This window comes from Dermochelys coriacea, chromosome 2 (genome assembly GCF_009764565.3).
Source record: "Dermochelys coriacea isolate rDerCor1 chromosome 2, rDerCor1.pri.v4, whole genome shotgun sequence".
Lineage (NCBI taxonomy): Eukaryota > Metazoa > Chordata > Testudines > Dermochelyidae > Dermochelys > Dermochelys coriacea.
Genome location: NC_050069.1, coordinates 93850698 through 93873255, shown reverse-complemented (window position 1 = coordinate 93873255; position 22558 = coordinate 93850698). Strand labels below are relative to the sequence as shown.

Genomic DNA, 22558 nt, shown 5'->3' with positions numbered 1-22558 from the left:
ATTATTTTTGTTTCTGTTTTGTTGGTGGGGTTTTTATTAGTTTGTTTGCCAGTTATCCCTGGGACTGCAGAAATTCTATATTTACTCTGGGTTTGCTTCGATATCATTTAAATAGATTATCCCCCTATCTCACCCCCCACTTTTAAGTTTCTGGGCTGATCTGTCTGAGATACTCTCTTTCTGTCATGTAATATTATGCAGCCAGTCTGGCAGACAACCAGAACTAGAACCCTGATTTCAGATCAGTACGGTACTTTCTCATGGCTTATCGTCACTACCCTTGGATGCCAGTGAAAGTTTGCTCCATCGGGTATAGCTAATGCTGTTCTCTTCAATGCACATGACATGAGGGCACCAGGATGGACTTGCCTCCACTAGCAAAGAGCGTGGGAGAGAGAAATAGGAGTTTAAATTAGGAGAAGGAACCCAAGCAAAAAGGCCTCAGGCTGGAAACCCCACCAATACCCCAAAGTCTAGAGCCATGCTCCCAGTAGAATATATTTTGAAAATGTTAGTATGCTTACAGTAGAAAGGCATATCATATGTACAGACAATCGTGACCGCTGATAAGTTAAAGCACTCCTTTCTTTCTGAAACTAAGGCTGTGTCTACACTGTGCACCTCACAACGGCCTGGCTGTGCTGTTGCAGCCGCGCCATTTTATGGTGCGCAGTGTGGCCGCTCTTTGATGTCAAGAGAGAGCTCTCCCGGCGACAAAATAAAACCACCTCCAACGAGAGGCAGTAGCTTCGGCGCTGGGAGAGCATCTCCCACCGCCAAAGCGCTTTCCATACCAGTACTTTTTGTCATTAAAAGCTTTGTTGTTCAGGGTGTGTTTTTCACACCCCTGAGCGACAAAAGTTTTAACAACGGAAGTGCAGTTTAGAGATGGCCTAAGATTCCTATTCCTTCTTCCCACCCAAACTGTGCAGCCACACTTTTTGCAGATGAAATTTTTCTGAGTGCAGTTTTTAATCTTGACCCTAGGTGGCAGTAACAGGTTGGAGTTAGAGCTTCAGTCTGACTGTTTCTAGGGTTAGCCAACACACATTAGTTCTCACCACAATCTATTTCTTCTTTGGAGGCACAGACTATCATATTTCTTAATGATCACCAACACATTCCCTTTAGAACATAAGCAAAGCAAAACTGTTGTATGCCCCAACAGAACAATCAAACATTACAGCAAGATTTCTCTCTCCCTTAGAAATCCTGTTTCCTAAGTGCAAGCACAGTGATGGTGTTTTGCACAAGGCTGTGCAATGACAAAGAGATAGGGTACTGGGATGGTAAGAGAAAAATTAATCAGGGAAAGAACTGCATTTATACTTGTCTTCTGACTAGCTACAGCTAGCAGAAATAATGACCATGAATACATTTAAAGCTTTTACATCCTTGGACTTCACTGTACAAACATTAGCTAACCTTCAAGTCATCCCTTAATGTGAGTGCATATTATTATCCTCACTTTGCATTTGAAGAATAAGAAATGACTTCCTCAAGGCCCCTCATTGAGTCAGTGGCAGATTAGAATCCAGGAGTTCCTTGCTCCTTGACCCTGGACTATGCTGCCCCTGTTAAGGGAGATGCTGTGCCTTTATTAGGGTAGGCTTCAAACAATAATGGCCAGAACACTTCAATAAATGAGTAACTTTTTAAACAAACTGTTGTGGCTTTATGTTTACTCGTATCACAAAACCACTAAACAATTTCCATAACTGGCTATCTTTGCTTATCAACTCATGGGCTAGAGTTATTCCACTCTTTCGGAAAGTGGGACCGGAGAAGGTGGCATACAAGACCCAATTCCTCCCACATTATGGATGAGGGAGAAAGGCAACTCAGACCAATTCAAATCAGAGTCCCTTCTGGCAGTACATTTTGAGGAGAAGCACAGATGAGCCAATCCCCCTGCACTCCAGCAGCAATCAGAGAGCAAAGGCAATACATGTCCAATCCCCTCCTGACAACTTTGGGATACTGCAAACTGCAAGGCCAACCCTACGCACAAGGGTTAATAAAGAGGGCAATGAGGGTGAACTATATTGCCATGCTCTGGTGATAAAGTTATAGCTTTGGCACTTATCTCTTGTGGCTGTTATCTGAGAACTTATTCCCACCGGGTTTCTTTTATATCTAAAGTTAAAATAACGGAAGGAAAAATAGGTAATGCTGGGCTGCCAGCAGTGAATAGAACTAGTAATGCTAATGCAATAAAAAAAGGAAATACAATTTAAAGGGGATCAATCAAAGCCAAAGTTTGACATCACCAAGCCAATCCCTGGAGTTTTCATATTATTTAACAGTTCCTTTTGTTGTTGTCATCGTCGTGCCACACAGGCCAGGACTGCTGTTTGTTGCTTTTCTCCTGAATTGCCTGTTCCAGCTAAATTCAGGAAGAGCACAGTACTTTCACAACGGCTTTCCTGGAATAGTATCTCAGAGTACCAGATAGGCATTATCAATATACATACTACTGAAAGCTGGCTGACTGAAACAGAGATCCCTCCCACAGAGATTGGAAGCAGCGATGCTGGGGCCAATCATTTGCGAGTGTCTTGCATGACGCATGTCTCCTATGGTATTCTGCAAGGGATTTTTTGCTGCCAGGAGTGGGCCTGGGGCAGTGAAAGTGTTCAGAACTCCTTAAATGTCCATTTTAGATCAGTGGTGCAGAGAGAGAGAGAGAGAAATCACCACTGGAATGTCAGAAGTTTGCAAAATGTCCTCTCACATGTCATTTTCAAAATCAACTTTCTCCCAATGTCCCCACTGACAATGCTGTTTATTCCACTATGGGTTAACCACCCAGAAGGAAACATTTATATTTAGTTCCTGGCCTTGCAGATAGGAGACTAGGGTTGTCACCCTGAGCCAGTGTTTCTGGTTACATTCTCATGGAATCATTTTGATTTACCAAGAAGGCTGAAATTTCAATTCTCACAAGACATTGATCCACAATTCTCTGTTCCATAATTTAGATCCAAAAAGATGTCAGCTGCACCTTAGGCTGCTGTACCCCTAAAAGGCTACCATACAGCTGTGTTCTGAGAATCCCTGTACTGCTCATAGAAGCAGTCAGCAGCACATGAGATGTTACAGAGTATGAAGCTGGCTGATGGCACTCTGCTAGCGAAACAGCATTGGGCCTGCTCCTGGCTGTGTGAACACTAATTTCCTTCCCACAGGATGGTACATACTATAACATTTGCCTTCCCACTCAGTTGCCTTTATATACCTTAGCTACTTCACCTTTGATTTTGTATCCAAGCACCAAGAATAGTGTTTTTAGTCATCCTGGCAGATAGCAAGATTGGTTATGTAGTAGTACCTTAAACATCTGCCTGAAGCAAAGCTGCTATGAAAAAATCACTTATCTGTAAGTCTGATTTAGATACATGTGATGTTTTCAGCACCTTAAATCAAGACAATTTAAAAATTAAGGAGAGTAGAGGAAAGGCTGGAGAAGAGTAAGACAAAAGAAAAGAAAGCAGAGAATTGATGGGTACACAGGAAAGCGCATTTCAACTTGAACACTGAGACACAGTCAGTTATCAGCATTTCTTTTAAAGAGCCACTGACATTTTCAGGACTAGTCCCTTTTTGCCCTTTGAAAAGCCTGGCTGTCAGCATTGACAACTCTTGTGATCATATTGCAAACCTTGTGATATTTGCTGTTATTTTCAATGCCCAACTGTATGAATCAAGAGATTGTATGAGAATTCCAATTAAAAAAATAAGTAAGTTTCTGGCTCTCAAGTTTGCAAAGAAAATCTTGAAAACATGAAGCAAGTGCATTCTCTCTGTAAAGACTTCAAAATCAGAAGGCAAATAAAAATAACCCAAAATGTATTTTTTAAAAAAAGATCCAATGACTTTTAAGCAAGTCTCATGATTTTTAAACACCCGAGGCTGGCAATACTAGAAGGAGGAGTTTTAATCTGTTAATTTCAATTGTGGTTTTTTTGGAAAGACCTGAATAAAACACATGAGTTATCTGGGTTTCAAGTCTTTGTGGCACCATAAACCTGTGTGATCTAGCTACAGTTTAGACATTAGCAGCACCAGGACTGTAATAAAAGGAGCAAATCTAAGATTTACGCAAATATGAACTCATATGAAATTCCTGTCAGAACTGCCCAGTGTATAGAATTCAAATTAAAACAAAAGGGGCTAAGATTCTGCCTGCAGTTAAATCTGTGCAATCCCAATGAAATTAATAGGATTGCCTGGATGTAAGGAAGCAACAGCAGAAATTGGACAAAGTTCATTGAAACAGAGAAATGACCACTTGCATTTTATTTTTAAAAATAATTCTTCTATGAAAATACTGAACTGCCACTCTTTTCAGTTACCGCTGCTCAGAAACAGCAAAGGCCTGAGCCAGAGTGATGTGCATTTCCTTTAGCAATTAGTAGTCAGTAAGTATTCTAAATCCGTTCTCTGTCTGAACACCTTAATCATTGCTCCCATGACAGAGAACCCAGTTATCATCATCAATTAAAAGAGTACAAGACCTGCAAAATACTTAAAGGGACACTGCCAGGTTGAAAATCTACATACAGAATTAAAAAAAAATCTATGCGACTTCTGTTACTTTTCATCATTGAAGCTGTTTATTTACCTTGTGCATTTCACTCACTTTAGACAATGAAAACAGACTACTCATTTTCCGAGTTAGTTCACACAATAGTGCATTTTCTGGTTTTCATGAACTGGAACAATCCTTCACTGCCTGGACTATGAACATTGCAGGGGAATGTTTTTTGTTTTTAACATAACTGTTTCTATTGGAAATTCTTTCCAGTTTTATAGACAGGTGCCTAAGGATAAGTCTGCACTATAGTGTAAGCCCAGGGTTAGTAGAACTCAAGTTAGCAGACCCCGGATTTGTTAACCTAGTGCTTGAGCATCTACATTCATTTGCAACTCCTGGTCAGGAACTGTTAAACTCTGGATCCCAACCTGGGACTCCAGCATTTACACTGCATTATGTGGACCTGTGTCCAACCACCCATATCCCAGATTTCCTAGTGCCCTTCCAAAATATGGCTGCTTTAGCCCTTTGTTTGTGGTGCAATGTGGAAAAACTTGAGTGTCCAGAGAACAAAGGAAGTTGGCCCAGGGGATTGTGGGATATTTTTGGCGGATTCCTAAGGCATGAAGCTAGTGGGACTGTGTCTATACTGCAAAGCAACAGGGCTTTAACCCTGGGTCCCAGCTTGACTCAGACCTTCCACTGCTGTGGGGTCCTTGGACTTTGGGTCCGAGATCTGGGTTAGCGCGATTTGTGTGTAGATGGAAGGGAGTTTAGGCTTCAGTTTGAATCCCAGGCTTAGACTGCAACATAGACATACCGCAAGTGTTTGCAGGATCAACCTTGGATCTGATCCAAAGCCCAAGGAAGTCAATGGGAGTGTTTCTGTTGACTCAGTGAGCTTTTGATCAGGCCTTAGTTAGGGACCATCCCAGTAGCATCACCTGTTGTGCCCTACAAAAATGGAAAAATCATTTGAAGTAAAGTTCTTGGCTGAATAGAAACCCAAATGAACAACAGTGATGGCAACCCCATCCCAGAGAGTTTCTTGACTCTTCCCAGCCACTGGACTGGGATTATCATTATTTAAAAGGGTACCATCAAACAGAAATTTAGTTATTATTTTAAAAATGAGTTAAAAATTGTTTCAGGCATGATACCTGCTCCTCTCTCCGCAGTGCCAAATTAAATTTTCTTATTTACAAAAAGATGTTTTTCTCTCCTTAGTTCCTATGACCAAGGCCCACCCAAACAACAGGGGATATTGACTATAAAAGGGAAATCTTGAAATGGACTATTATATGCATTTGACAACATTGCATTAAAACAAGGGGGAGATAAAAATATTTCTTACCCTCCTCTAGTTATTTCAGGGGTACTTCTAGCAATTGTAGGTAAACAATCACACTTCTGTCTGAAAAAGTTTAAGTTCCTGGTGTCCATTTAAGAAAAATCCTCAAGTTAGTCTAAAAGATTTCTCCAGATAATAAGAGGTATGTGAGCGAAAAGTTTTAAGAGCTCTGATTTTGTTTTAACCCTGTTAGAATACAGTATTCTGGAGGTACCTTTGGAGAGGGAACCTCTACATCATTTACTCTCAATAAGACAGTTTCTCTCCTCCTTCTCTTAGGTGCAAGAATAAATAGATCCCCCAGATATCAACAGAATGTAGGTGGTCTGTAAAAAGAACTCCAGGGACTATACGTTTGCCATATTTTGCACTGTGTCTTTCAGGACTACGTTGTCATCTCATGACACTAACATTGTAATGTGTGTGTTGGCAGGGAATATATTTTGAGATGCTTATAGCATCTGTTTGCCTAGGCTACAGGATATAAAATAGCCCCCTCAGAACTAAAAACATCTGCAAAAAAATAAAGAATGCAATTTGTCCTACCAAAGAAGAATTTACTAGGGCCTTACTACATTGTTTTAAAATGACACCATGAGTGAGAGGGCCAGGTGGAACAGTGGGTCAATGCTGACTTAGGTCACCCGTTTGATAGTGTCAAGCTTAGTCCCCATTCACCTACAAATACAAAATCACTACACAAGTTGAGACAGTGTCTCTCTCTGCTCAGAAGAGGCCCATCACCAGAACAGCAGGGGCTGATATTGGTGAGGAATGAGAATGCTGGCACTGTGTCTAATCCTAACTAGTGTAATTCATCCATCATTTCCATAAGTACTAACTTCACTCAAAAACATAAAACTGGGACTTTATGCAAGTTTTTTCCCTTTGGATCAAATGTATAATCATGTTACAAACAGATGTAAAAAAGAAGCAAGTTCCTGAGTGGCTCAGTCGGTTGGAAAGCAGGTACACCTCTAGCCACTGGGTTTGAAACCAGCCCAATGCAATAACGGTTGAAAGTCATCATCATCTGATGGACATTGGACGTTCAATGGCATGTGAAATAAGGTTGTGGTTTCAACCCAGTTCCTAAGGGGATATGATGTCTTTTTCACAAAAACTATCATCATAAATGGCACTCTTGCTGCCAACCTGAGCTGAAAGAGCAAGCTCTCCTTTCACCATTAGGAGGTGACAGAAGACAGAAGAGAGACCTTAGGGTTATGTGTGGGACCTTTGGTCTAAGTATCAAACTCTTAGCATAAAATTCCAGCCCCATTGAAGTCAATGGGAGTTTTGCCATTGCCTTTAATGGACACCGGAAACATGAGGGGCATTAGTAGCGACTGCCTGCAACATCTCAGGACCCTCGATGGCACAGCTGCCACAGCTGCATGTGCTGCAACTGTGAAAATGACATTAAACAGAACAAGGGGGAAAGGGAGAGTCCAGAGGAACCACAAAAAGGCATTTACTCAGTTACTGGGCCCCACCAATGTCCATGACTCTCCTCATCCTCCTCATTTTCCTGATTTAAGACATTTGTTTGATGCCTTTCCCCCCTCCAGATAGCAGAGACAAGCCTGGGAATGGAAGGGAATTAGCTGAGAGAAAAATGTCAGGCTTTACACATTCTCCGCAGTAGCTGGTAAGGAGCTAACGCTGTTGCTGCCTCTGCGGTATCTATTCTAAGGATAAACAGGAAATGACAAATCTTCCCAGGTCATCACTGCAACACCTTCCGTAAGGTGAAAATTTACTAAAAACTTGCAGTAGAAGCAGTAGTCAGGGCTTTCACATTCTCACACCAACAGACAAATATGAAGCACGAAAAAGCTGCTATATAAAACAGAGCAGTGCCTAAAAACAGCTGTGCAGTGAAATTCTAAAATCGTGCGCTGATTTTTTTTTCATTAATACACACAATGGCAAAAAACTAACTCACTAACAGAGAATAATAAAACTGATGCCAGAAGTTTTTTGCATGGCTGCCTATAATCAGAACTTCATATATTTTTAAACCCTGAAAGAGACCAACATGAAAGAGGAGGAGGAGGATGGGATGAAGGGGGTTGGACTTACCGGCTGCAAAGTTTCTTCCTGCCTCCTGTTTTGGCTCTGTCGGTTGATGAAAGAACGTGTTGAGAGTTTGTAATGGTTCAAAAGGCAGATGATCACTATCACCATAACAGTTATCACCACGATTATAATGATTATCTGAACAAACTCCAGTTCAGCTGAAACAATGAAAGGGAGAAAAACCATCAGCCTGGACACAGAACATTTGTTTTCCACAACAATACTCTGCAAACATTTAGTGTCTCACGACAACTGTCTCAAGCTATTTATTGATGGCCATTTTTAAATGAATTAAAATATCAGTTTTGTCAAGAACTCTGCACCCCAACCAGAATGCAGAGAGCACATTTAAGCACTAACAGAGTTTAGGCCATTGGGTAGCTGCAAATCAAAGGTTAAGAGACACTTCATGATGCACTCTCACTTCAGCCTCCACGAAGGTAATTCTTCCCGAAGAAGAAGACAACACAGTCCTTTGGAAAATATGGGATCCTAGTGGGAAAAGCTATTTTTATTAACACCCTATAGTGTGAGGACAATCCTGGGATCTCCAGCAGCATCAGAGATGATACCGCAGAGAGAGGAATAAATACTTTGTTTCCAGTATCTCAGCCATGCTAACAATTTGCAGCTGATAGAACATAACTGAAAGAGTTAAAGGAAAGCCTCGATCTGCGAACTCATATGAAAACTACAAACTGCCTGGTTTTCAGTAGGATTTTACCTTGAGTTACTGAGTTCTGGTACTCCAAACTAATGCAAAGTCCAACATGGTTAAAAATGAAAGCCAGCACAGACACGATTGAGGAAATGATGCTATTTATAATGTAAACATTACAAAGTCCACCATTTTGGCAAAAGACTATTTTGTACCACGAAAAAATTGTTATTTAGAGGCAAAAATTTCCCTCACTTACACCCATGCAACCCCACTGGCTTTACTGGAGCAGCATGGGTGTGTCTAAGGGAAGAATTTGCCCTTTGGAGTTATGCATTCGCTTACATTTCTATGGAAACAGTGCATCACTCACAAGGGATGCTCTAGTCTTCAAAGAGAATGTCAAGTCTATGGGAGCACATCTTTGGCTGCCACACAGGTAAAAAGGGAAAAGAGCACTTCTGAAAAATGACACCACTTAGTAAGATGCCTAAATATGGATTTAGAGCCTAAATTTAGGCTCCCAATTTTAAAAATCTTAGCCAGGCAAAAAAGAAGCTAACAAAGTTAAAAAGCAGAAATGTAAATGCACAGGGGGAAAAAGGGGACACTTTTCCTTTTATATCTTTCTTTTCTAGGGTGATTTTTAAAAGTTGAGTGTAAAGAGGATTGCTATATGTATTCTTCAAAATGTCCTGTATTGCAAATGAAAGCAAACCATGTTTTTAGCTTCTAAAATCTCTTCCAAACAAAACCATCAGAAACCTTCAAGAAATGCAAAGAAGCAAGAATACTACAAGGTTGTCAGTGCTAGCATGTAGTAATACCTGCTATATCTGCCTGTGCTACAACGTTTTGTTACTTGTCAGAAGTTATCAATGAACAAGGGCATACAAACAAAAGTCTAGCAGCTTAATTTCATTGCTAATCACAGTAGGCGTAACTGAAATTATTCCAAGATTAAAGCTCTTTTAACAATGCAATTACATTTTTAATTTATTTTTTCTTTTCAGTTAAGTATAGACCATTCATTAATAACATAATCAACTCCTACACACACTTTCATTCTTCAGTCTTTTATGCTCTCCCATTACTCCTACTAAGAACTCCACATACAACAATCAGTTTGTCAGTTTTTTCTCAGGTCATTGTACTGATAGGTAAAACATCTAAAAGCATGGAACACAGACTTTACGTATGTGTTTTAGGATAAGGTCAATTTGCCATAGGTCACAATTGCAGGTTACAAACTTGACACAGAAGACAATTGCTATACTACAGAATATATAAAGACTAGTTATTTAAGCATCTCCATACTCACAACTTTTTTTTTTTGGCCTATATATTTACTGTGGAAACTATTGCTAAAGGGCAACATGCAAAACAAGTAATGTTGATTTAGACTTTCCTAGAATGTAGAGATCACTGGAATGACATTTTAGTTCTCTATCTGCCAAGGGCTGAGTCTTCCGAATTTATCAAGGGCCCAGTATTTCTATGATAGGGCAATAGCTCCTTTCTCTCAATAAATGTTTCAGGATCTAATGCATTTGAGAGACTTACAAATAAAAAAATACAATCAAAATATGGTCACATATAATAAAACCAGTGTATTCTATTACAGCATGTACACGCAAACTCTTTCCAAATTTGGCTTTATGATGCAAAAATGAAAAACAGAGCATAAGAAAACACCCCATTAGATTTTCAAGAGTAGCAATTTATTTTCAAAGGCTGGGGATCCTTTCCTGTACCCAATTTGTCCCCCTGCTAGTTATTAGAACAGAAGAAAAAGGACAATAGCATAAGTAGTCCACACTTATTGACATAACTCAAGGCAATTAGTGCAGTTTCTGATATATGCCAACATACAGTCATATCACATACCCTCCCACCCCACCCAGGCTCCCCAGTTAACGGCAAACATGAGAGGCACCTCCTCCTAACCACCACCACCCACATCCCCTAGTAAAGCTTGTCTTCAAAAATTGAGCATGGAAAAAATTATATCTACTCACCCACACACAGGCATAAAGGAGACAAGATCAGTAATACAGTTTTTCCAGGGGAATTTTTTTTTACTTCACAAATATGCAGCAAAAAAGGCTATTATGTATTTATTGAAAACACTTTCCAATGAGAATAAATTAAGACTAGAAAAGGGGATACAGTAGTTTATTTATATTCATGTGGGTAGAAATGCCTGGACCATTTTCCTAAAGAGATAGTTGTACACACAACTGTGTGCATATATAATAGATTCCCTTCTATGTATACACCTCTGCTCATAAGAGTAACTCTGATACAGCAATATTGTAACTTGGCAGATCAGATAGAAGTCAGAGATCAAATTTACAATAATCTGATTCATGCATAAATTAAATAAATATTTAAAAATACAACCAAAAGCTGGAGTACCTTTTTCCAACAACAGGTCTTTTAACTGAGCATCCTTCAACGCTGTACTGTTACGCTGTTCACTGGACATAATCGTGTCCTCTGGAAAAGGGATTCAAGCCTCTCTGTGAACCCCCCAGCACACACAGCATCACCAGTCAGCCTCAGGTAAGTTCCATGCAGTGAGGCAATATCCCCTTGAGGCCGCTCACTCAGAGTTGCACAGTTACAGCTAGCTTATTTTCTGTCTGTGTGTGTGTGTGTCTCTCTCACTCCACTGTATATCAGCAGGGCCCAGCCCAGGTGCTAGACAAAATGCTGCGCTCAGACCACAGACTGTGGCTACCAATTATCAACTGCCATCAGCAGAGAGCAACATGTAATGTAACAGGAACTTGGGGCCGTTGTGGAAACAGATAGTCTCTCCAAGGCCTCATATCTTCAGGCCAGCTGAAATGGACTTTTACTCTTGTTTACTCAAAAATGTACATACATAGACTGCGTGTGTATTCATACACACACACACATAGAGACAAGAAAAGAGCATTTCAACTCTGACTAGATACAATCTTTTTGCTTCAGACTAAACGTAAAACAAAAAAGGATTTTAAAAAAAATTAAAGAAAAAGAAAATCTGTAGGCTAACCAAAGGCCAAACAAATTGTTTCCCCCTTGATCCCTGTCAAAAAGCCTTGTGCTATGTAGGCCTTGAGAGGAGGAAAATGGTAGGGAGGAAGGGAAGAAAACGAGCGAGCGAGAAAGAAAGAAGTCAAAGAATGTATATCTTACCAGCACCACACAGATAACAGCTTCGTAGCTATGCTGCTTTGCTCTTTAAACCAAGACTAGTTGACACTTAGAGGCTTCTAATTCTTCCGCATTTCTGATCCAGCAAAATACGTGCGTCATTCCATGCCCAGAACACTGCACTCACTACTTTAGTCAAGACTGCTAATGCTCCCTCCCTCTGTCTCACTCTTTGCCAGAGGTCTCCAACTATTGGGAGTTGCTAACACATGCTCTTTTAACTAAGCTCCGCATTGGAAACTGAGGATGTCATAAGCACACTAGAAACACTCTCTCTCTCTCTCTCTCTCTCTCTCTCTCTCTCACACACACACACACACACACACACACACACACACACAGTTTTCTACTGTATGCTACTAACGTAAGCATAGTCAAAGCCTGGATGGAGATAAAAGCACTGTACTGCTAATCTTCCCTCCAAATCACACTCTGTGAACAATACAGTTATTTTCTCTGAACCTTCTCAAGTGAAATAACGTTAACAAAAATTGTTTTAATTGACATTGGGTATGATACTTATTACATTCTATTCAGACATTTTATTATTTCTGATTTATCAACACTTTTCCCTTGTACATTCTGAGTGGTTCTAAATTTATACATGCCAGCTGTTGAAAAAAGAATATACTCATTTAAGCAATATATTTGCTATTTTTCCTCTTTATCTATCCAGAATGTCCAGTTCATTCCAATAGACTTAAAAAGTATCAATGAAAAAATTTATCGCCAAACGTATTTATCCTATGCTTTTCCAGGGCTGACAGGTACAGAGCCACACAGAAGACACCTTTAGAAATTAGCTGCAATCTTGTTATGTAATGTTGTAGGGAGAGTCATAGTGTAATTATGGCTTATAAAAAATAGGGAAATATCCTGGTGTAATATTGCCAAAGGACAACCATCATGAGAATTGTTTTGTAGCTAAAATAAAAAGTTATTTTCCATTTTTAGTTTTGAATACCAGAGTAGCCATACTGGATCTGACCTTTGTAAATTAAATGAACTCATCCGCTTTCCAAATTAAAGGAGTGGGAGAGAGGGAAGAATAGTAGTTTCTATCCACATTCCATTTTTAACAAGTTATTGGCATGGCTTGTTCTCAGTACTGTTTGTATGTGAACACCTATAGTTAATATTTAGTAACAGTGTTTCAGCCCTGCCAGATATATAGGCTGACATATGATTGTCCTCCAGTAGCTTTTCAGCTCATTATTTTTAAAAATGGTTACAGAACCCCTAAATATGCCTGCATAGCCAGTTTGGTCAGTCCTCCTTCCTCCCATTCTCTTGCAATACTGACCAGATCGATGCACCAGCTGAGACTGGCTCTCCATCCTGCTAGACACTGTTCAAACACATGAGCATGAGACTATCCCTGCCTGACCATCTCACAATCCAAGCAGACAGGACAGACAAGAGTGCGAGGGGAAACAGGCACAGAGAAATGAAGTGACTTGCTCAAAGTCACACATCAGGTCAGTGGGACTGGGAATAGAACAAGTCTCTTATCCTCTAGGAACAGAACAAGTTTCCTGACCATAATGCCTCCCTGATTGCCTGGATTGTAGTTTGTTAGCACTATATATATTCTTTTGTAAGTGCTGATATTCAATACTGCCAGCCCTATGGCCCTGATCCAGCAATGCACCTGAACACACACACAACTTAAGTAAAATAGTTGTGGGTTGTTATGCATTGCAGAATGTGAATTTGTGATTTATAACTTTAAGAATGTCAAGGATTCATCTTGCTTAGACTATATATACACCCACACCCCAAACACTGCATTTGGGGGGCGGGGGAGGGCGTAATGGTAATGGATTATATAAAATATTCTCCTGAGAGGTTAATGGAACATTAGAATAGGTTTTAAAACATATACTCATGAACTGCTGTCCAACTTGAATATTATCAACTGCAGCATTGCTAACAGTAATGAGCTACAGCAGTAGTAATAGAGGGAAGTAATATAGTACAGGTCAACTTAAAGTTCAGAGTCTTATCACTGGCTTTAAAGAATTAATTCTGAGATTGACCTATACATTTTATATATCCTTGTTGTGTGTTTTTGTTGCGTGGTCTTTCCTTTTTTGGTCATCTGTGCATGTTAACAGCTACTATTAAGGTCAATCGGCATTTCCATTATACATTCCTGTCCCTGGGGATTTACAATTCAGCTATAAAAAAATTCTATGGGTTGAAACTTGCCACACAAAATATCATCTCTGGACTTAAATTTTAAAATGACAAAGTTGATTTCAGAGAAACTTGGTTTAAAAAAATAAGTGGGAAATAAATTTATTTGGAAGTTTCAAATGCTTCCTCCCTTTGCTCTCCTACAACTGAAGAAACTGCTTTGAATGTTTGTGTCTCATGTTTGAAGGGTTTCTCTTCCAGTACAGAATAACGGCTTTTGTCATGGTGACAATTAGGTGTGCAGAAAGCCTGATATGTCAGTTTCACCTATGCATTAAATATTGTACTCCCTGCACAATTAATTATTGTACTAATTAATAAATTTAATTAATTTATTTTTATTAAATGTTATTGTGCATGTGCATGCATCAAATGACAAACTGTTATAGCGTATAGTGTATCCATAAATGGTGTAATCAGATCTTCAAGAAGTTTCCTCAGAATAATATTGGTGTTAATGACCTATGTATTAAAGAATCCTGAAGGAAGTGTTTCTGTGTTCTGAGCCATTAGGGGCAATAAACAACTGATTAGCTAGCAATAGACATTTTGTAAGAGAGGCTTGGTGGACGTACTATAGCCTACCATTCCCTTTATTTGAACGAAGATTCTGTAGTGAGCTGTATAACTAGAACATGTGTTCTGGTGAAAGTGCCCTCAAGTAGTAGGGTTGCCAACCCTCCCAGTTTTGCTGGGAGTCTCCCGGAATTGGGCTCTATCTTCCAGAGGCTACTGAAGCCAAACCGGGAGATATTAGGCTGCTAAAAGTCTAGCAACACAGCAGGGCTAAGGCAGGCTCCCTACCTGCCCTGGCCCTGCGCCGATCCCGGAAGCAGCTGGCACATCCTTGTGACCCTGGGAACTGCAGCCAGTGGGAGCTCCAGGGGCGGTGCCTGCAGGCAGGGGCAGCACGCGGAGCCCCTTGACCGCAGGGACATGCCGGTCATTTCTGGGAGCTGCACGGGGCCAAGGCAAGCAGGGAGCGTGCCTTAGCCTCACAGCACCGCCGCCCGGGAGCCGCCCGAGGTAAGCGCCACCTAGCCAGAGCCCACACCCCTCACCCCTCCTGCACTCCAATCTCCTGCCCCAGCCTGGAGGCCCCTTCAGCATCCAAAATCCCTCTCAGAGCTTGCACCCTGCACCTCCTTCTGCACCCCAACCCCCTGCCCCAGGCTCAGCCCAGAGCATCCTCCCACACTCCGAACCTCTTGGCCCCAGCCCACAGCCTGCACCCCAACCCCATGTCCCAGCCTGTTGAAAGAGAGTGAGGGTTGTGGAGAGTGAGCGACAGAGGGAGGGAATATAGAGTGAGTGGGGTGGGGCCTCAGAGGGATGGGGCCTCAGGGCAGGGGGTGAGGTAAGGGTGTTTGGGTTTGTGTAAGTAGACAGTTGGCAACCCTATCAAGTAGGCTTTAGCATATTGAATCATAATGTTCCTCAAAGAGCCATTATAAGTCTAACATGTTAATGACAAAAGCAACAGCTAATTAAACCCAGTTTGATGTCATTGAGGTTGTAAAGAAAGTGTTGACTGATCTATCTCTGCACTCAGTCATATCTTACAAAAATCCAAGAGCTGTGCATGTAAGAGGCCTGGGGAGGGTAAGCCTCCCCCAAATAAAAAAGGCTGGCGATACAGGGGGCAAATGTCAAATGCATATCACCTCCCTTTGGAGGTGCAATGGCCGGCTGCCTTTGCACCCCGGGAGCAGGAGTGCCAGAAGCTCTCTAGAAGTGGGGGGGGGCACAGCTGCCCCGATCATGGCCTCACCCCCACTCCACCCCTCCCCTTAAGGGCGAGTGACAGGGGGTAGGGTGTGGCAAGAAGGGAATGGTGGGGGGGCCTCAGGGGAAGAGGCGAGTGGGGGTGGGGTGTCAGGGGGAGGGTGGAGCAGGGGGCAGGGCCAGAGTCTGGGTGCCAATGCGCCCTCCCCACACTTCTGGGGAGCTTTTAGCGCTCCTGGGAGTAGCATTCCCAAACAAAAGACTCGCGCTGTCTATGCAAAAATCCCTCATGGAACCCACAAGATCGGAAACTGTCTTCTTGATTTACAAACATGAGTGATATTATACTCAAGTATAACAAAACAGTTTCATTTCTCAACATTTGGAATCCTACAGGCAAATTCTTAGTCTCTTTACTTAGATCCTGTGGGAACATGGTTTATTGTGGCTCATGTCTTGACACCTCTCTAATCTGTTCTTTATTTTTATGCTTTGTAAAATTCAATAAAGCTTGTAAAAAGTAAACAGTATTTGCTAAGTTTCAGAGGAGCAGCCATGTTAGTCTGTATTCGCAAAAAGAAAAGGCGTACTTGTGGCACCTTAGAGACTAACAAATTTATTAGAGCATAAGCTTTCATCGGATGCATCCGATGAAGTGAGCTGTAGCTCACGAAAGCTTATGCTCTAATAAATTTGTTAGTCTCTAAGGTGCCACAAGTACGCCTTTTCTTTTTAGTATTTGCTAAAGTGCAAAAGTTGGTATAAAATGGTGTTATTCACCATGGTAGAAATTCACCCCTATGTTGAGGGCTTAAGTAGAAAAAGTACATAGTGCATAAGACTCATGATAAGCCTCTGCACTGGGGTGAATTTTACCTCATTTGTGCTGTGAAATATCTAACACACACTTGATAACAGAAAGCCAAATTAGACCGGCACAATGATAGTATTATTATTTACATAGCACCATAAGTGTTCACTGTGCTTTACAGTCCATTCAAAAGACAAGTGGACAAATTCACTCCATGGCCTATGCCATCTGCCTGTGATGTACAGCCTGGTGGACGACCCTTGCTTTAGGATCTCCATCCAGGGGAGGTGAGCTTGTGTGTTGGAGACCAGCAACAAACATGTCCATCCAAGGTGAGCTATAGGAGATTGGTTCGTCTCAGAAGGCTGGCAGAACTGACTGAGAAGGGTACATGGTAGCCTCTGGTTGCAAGTCATCTAAAGTCCGAGTAATCACCTAAACTGCCCTTTCTAACAGGCAACTCGATCCGCCCTTCTCTGTGGTGGATTCCCACTTCTGTGCACTCTGGTAAATCTGGCCCTGGAGTTCACACATAAGATACAGAGAAATCCCCATATCATGGGGAAAGGAAAAACTGCTCTTCTAATTTACAAGGTATTCAGACTTGTGGCACTTGTATGCCTCACTTTTTAATATTTATTTTATTTTTGTTTCAATGTGATTAGGGGAAAGTGAACAGATAGCACGAGTGTGATATTAGTGACAGAAGCCTAAAGAAGTGAGTTTGAAAGAGGAATTTAAAGCAGGAGAGGGAGAGTGCACAGACATCTAAATTAACTTGCCACTAAAGCTGTTCTTTATTCTACATTTATAGGAAAAACTGTGAAAATTGATTTTTGATTTAAAAAAACATTACTCATTTCAAGCCTCAATTAAAGAGCTGCCTCCAAACCATGTTTCCTAGATAAACAAAGGTGTGCTTGATCCAAAGTCACAAAGCCCACATGGCTTATGTGCAGACCATACAGGTGGTGGTTTGTTTTCCTGTAATGGAACAAGTAGTCCAACTTGGGCATGACACTGTAAAACCAACCCACATTTCATATCTGCCTGGCTCAAGAGCATCCCTAGCTGTGTATACACTGGCAATTTTGGGGATATTTACTATTGAACTTGCACCTCTGTAGGTCTACTAATGCTAGCTCAGGGTGGGGCACGGTCATTTTACCACTGTCACGTAAGCAGGATTGGATATGGTGGTAAAAATACCTGCACTCTGTCTACACTAGAGCTTACACTTCTGGTAACAATGGTGCAGCCATGCCATTGCAGAAAAATAGGTAAGGAATTTCCTAGTATAGATGCACATGGAATGAGAAACTGTGTGCATGGAAAAGCTGCTGTAAGTTTGATTGTGATAATTTGCCCAGGGCTATTCAGACTATGAAAACATCACTAAAGGGGTGGTTGAGAATCAAAATTCTGTGCAGGGATCTGTTACGTTAAACACCGGTATACAGTGACTTCCACTAAATTCAATCATTGGCTAATTCAATCCTCCATTTAATTCCATTAAAACCTTAAGAACCAAATCATCTGTACCGAAAATAGCACAACTCCTTCCGCCCTTTATTTTGATCATATTTCACTGCTTTTTGCCTGTTTGATTAGCTAATCTAATCATCAGTTGTAGAAGCAGGATGTATAATTATCAGGAAAGGCCAGATTGAACTCAAGAAAGAGCAATAGTAATAATAATAATAATAATAACAATAATAAAGAATGAAAAGGAAAAAATTGTGTTCTTCAGACATTTGTCCTGACAATAAATGCAATGCTGTGCTATGCAAGTCATGGACAGAGTTGTGCTGATCTTCTATGATTTGGTTTGTGAACTTAATAGTTCAGTTCACAGGAACACAGTGGCACTGCTCAACCTTCCCCCAAACTCCCACCACTCCCAGAATGGCTCCAGCCAGTAAGGGATGGATTCAGCCGTAAGTTGTTCTACAGCCCATTCAAGAAGTAACTATAAGAGGTGAATCAAGAGATACATTAAAAACCTGAGAGATCACATAATATATTATCCTTCCATGGAAATAACTTAGACGAGAGTGAAAAGAGAAAGGCAGACAGAATTAGCAGCGAGTGCTAGAATGTCTGCATATGCAAGAATCCTCCCACAACAGAAAACTAAAAGCCAGGCAGTTGAAATACATGTTGCTAAATAAGCCATTAACATTATTTTACACACAAAACGGAATATTTACTGCTTCACTAAAAAAAGATCCTTTGGGACTTCAGTGAGTCTTATGCCAGGTACTTTATTCACCTGCATCATCCTGCATTGCGAGCAAATTATCTGGCAGCCAGAGAGAGACAATGGTGAGAAACTGATCGCAAATTAACATGTTACCAAAATATTTTATCAAACGTTATCAATCAACATTAATTGAAAGGTTTCACAGAGCTGGACAATGCACAGACCTTCTTTGAGAATCTTTACATAGAACACGCTGACATGCTAAACTAGGTTTTTTAACATTGTAACATACATGAAGGTGTGAAACCAGGATTAAAATCAGAGATTGAAAATATCAGTAGGAGGAGATAGTTTTCTTACTGAAATTATACGGTATATCAATATTATCAGTTTTGGGGATTAAGGTTTAGGGATGTGGCCAGATTTCAGGGCGCTGCCTATCTACCAATGCTGGCTGGTAACTGGAAGCAGAGGCTTACATCGTGCACACTGCCCCTTTCTACAGTAGCAACAAGGACTACGAGGCCTCAGCTTTACTAGTATTTCTTGTAAATCTCCAACTGCTGCACTACCACCAGCGGGTCTGACTGCAGAAGAGCTAAGTATATACACAGGCTGCCAGTGTTTTAATCATCTCGATCTGCTCTGAACAGCATTCATTGACACAGGTGATAAAAATTCCTGCGACTTGCCTGCAGTAGTGCTTCCATTACTGTTAGCACCAGTGGAACAGTGCGGGTGGTACCACAGCGGTTGGAGACTGTAAGAAAATGCCAAGTGTGGAGACAGCCCTACTGAACACACTGCCCTCATAGATCCACCTGAACCCTTCTGTCCAGTGGAGGCAAAATGGCTCAGAGAACTTCCCCTGGTCTGCTTCAGAATAGCTCAGAAAGGAAAAGCCAAACTTTGGCTATGTCTTCACTGCTAAAAGAGAAGTATTTTGAACTGAGATATCTAGCTCAGTGTAAGTTCCTAATGTAGACAGGTGTTTTTTACTGCAGCTAGTCAAGGTAAACTGCAGATGGTAGATGCAGTGTTGTCTTCAATTAGTTACGCTGAGGTAAACACTAACTGCATCTTGTTGCTACTAGGCTTTTACATCAAGCTAACTAACTTGAGTTTGCTAGCTCAGGATTAAAACACACTTTTGTTTTGCAGTGAAGACATAGCCTATAGCTCTCATAATAAACCTGTGAATTCAATATTGTATTATATTCCCCATAGAAAGGAAAAACAGATACAGAGAAATTAAGTGATTTGCTATAAGTCACACAGCAAGACAATAGCAGAGCTGGAAACAGAAACCAAAACTCCTGATTCTCCAATGAATTTATCATAATTTCTCTCTCCAAGGAAAACTTTAAATTGGTAAAAAGGGAATGGCTGTTTTTAAAAATGTCTGGAATTCAGTAATCTTATTTAGATCATAGGACTGCATATGATTGACTACAGTATGTCAGTCAGTGTGATTATATGTAAAGTACAAAAGATTCCTCCACTCTTTCCCCAATTCCATAAAGGGAAATCAGTCTTCCTAACTTCAAGTCTTGACTAATTCACAACAAACGCAAGCCTAAAATCTGCAAAAATCCCTAGTAGCCCCAAAACAGAATAACCAAGCTTTCAGAATGCTGATAATTAGCATGTACTAAAGCTTCAGAAGCAGGTGATGGGATCATCCTAGCAATTATAGATCATTCTAGAATTTTATTCTCAAGGATTGTGCTCATGACTCCCAGAACTTCAAGCTCTTTAGTGCCTTGAAGGCTTGGTTGAGGCCCAGATCAGTACTTCCATCTCATGATTCATTGTATACACAAGTTAAGCATGTGATCTTGGAATGGAGAGGAAAAGGGATGAGAAAGCTGCAGTGAAATAGCATTTTTTAAATTTCTTCTCCGAAGTCATTTTAGACTGATTAAAAAATCCTGGGAGGCAAGAACATAAGATAGCTAAATGAGAAAAGAGGAGGAGTTACTGATTTGCCAGGTCTTCTATGTTACAAGCTAAGTGTGATGTGTCATTTCATATTCCTTATGAAAATATGCTTATGATATGAATATGACATAACTGAGATATACTTTATGCAAGATGGCTCATGTGAGATATCATTGGAAAGATTATGATTTGCTAAATGTGATTATCCTATTTGTATGCATGCATCATTTCTGTATCTGAAATGAGGAATATTGACTATGTATCTGTATTTCAACTATGTTACTTTGGGTGATGCACCCTGCCAACACTTCAGGTACAACAATGGAAAAGCCAGACAGGGCGGATGGCCCATCAGCGAGGACCATGGACTGTAAAAGATCATAGTCTTCCTGTGGGTCAGCTATGAAGAATGGCTACAAGGGCCCTACAGAGTCAGGAGGTCTTGTCACCTGATACTAAAACATTACCTGGGACTTCTTGTAACTTTCCACTGTAAGGGAAGGAGGGTCAAACTAGGAAATGAAGGACTCCAGCCTTATGCAAATCACATTTAAGGGTGGGGAGTGAGGTAATCCTGATTGTCAGTTCTCTCCTGCTATCCCATCCAAGTTGATTGATTGATTGGAAACAACTAAAACTGAACTGCGGGAAAGAACTGGGCCCAACCTGGAAGGACATCTGGCCTGTGAAGAAGATTATTAGAACCACATTTACAGTGAGAACTCACATGTAACCAGTGTCTTTAGTGTATTAAGCTTAATTTGCATGCTTTGTTTTATTTTCTTAGTAATCTGCCTTGTTCTGTCTGCTACCTCCTTAACTACTTAAAATAAAATAAAACCTGTTATAGTTAATAAATGTATTTCTAGTTTACAATATAACCCAGTTTATGTGATTTCTAACTGGGGTGGAGTGGGGTAAGAAGTTGTGTACACCCTCCTCCACATTGAGGGAAGAGAGGATTTTAAATAATTTCAGGTTTGTACTCCAAGGGGAGGGGATGGACAGCTGGGTACTGTGGCAAGCCCCTGAATCTGAGCCTTCTCAGTGCAGATCTCTGTCTCTCTGTGCAGCTGGGGGTGGCCCTGCCTGTGTGCTTGGCTAGAAAAGGCTGGGGAGCCTAGCCCAGCAAGACCAGGTAAAAGGGGGCCCAGGCTGGCGGAATAGTCTGACTCAGCGGCATCCCAGCACACCAGGTGACATCCCAGAGGGTCCAGCTGTCACACTGAGCATCTGACAATAAAGTGTATTTAAGTTTAAAAGGTGGCAGTAGACTTCAGACAGCAAATAACTACTGTAGAAGCCATTTGCTTCAAAAACACTTTAAAGATTCCTGCAGGACAAATATAGCATATGTTTATGACTGTACTTAAGCATCAGAGTCATAATAGACCAAGCCTGGCTGTTAAAGATTCATTAGAAGAGTTCAATCTGCTCATTTCTCAATGACAGGTGAGCATATAACAATCCAAAGGCTGGAGTCAGCATTTTCCTCAGATCTGCACAGCAACACTCAGCCCGCTATGCATGCATGGAGGTCCACACACATAAGGAGATAAGAATAGTTAAGCGTGAGTACTGCTTGCATCTAGTAAAATTTTAAAGAGTATTTTCTCAGGCCCACTCTTGAAAGCTAAAAGCAGGAGCATGGGGAAAATGCTGTCCAAAAGGGAGAAGGGGGGAAATCAATACAAATGCACAGTCTGATCAATGGTGGTAGAATCAGATTTTTTTCAAAATCCACGAATCCCATCCTCAGCTATTTTAATACTTAAAGAGGTAAAAAAGGAATTGCATTCATACTGATGATTGGATCCATAAGTGGTATGACAGACTGGATCAATGAG

At 40.9% G+C, this 22558-nt stretch overlaps 1 protein-coding gene across 3 annotated transcripts in view; it reads right to left on the bottom strand.

Moving 5' to 3' along the window:
* LDLRAD4 (low density lipoprotein receptor class A domain containing 4) overlaps window positions 1-22558 on the bottom strand; it is a 436148-nt gene that overhangs the window by 15087 nt on the left and 398503 nt on the right. The window contains exons 1-2 of one of the 3 annotated variants that reach the window (XM_038392210.2): window positions 11047-12190; window positions 7974-8128 (exon numbers count right to left, since the gene is read on the bottom strand). In XM_038392210.2, the coding sequence (XP_038248138.1) occupies window positions 7974-8128; window positions 11047-11116 (225 nt within the window). In that variant the 5' untranslated portion in view covers window positions 11117-12190. Of the gene's footprint in view, window positions 1-7973; window positions 8129-11046; window positions 12191-22558 lie in introns of those variants that run through there. The other 2 variants (XM_038392211.2, XM_038392209.2) reach the window with 2 other exon arrangements.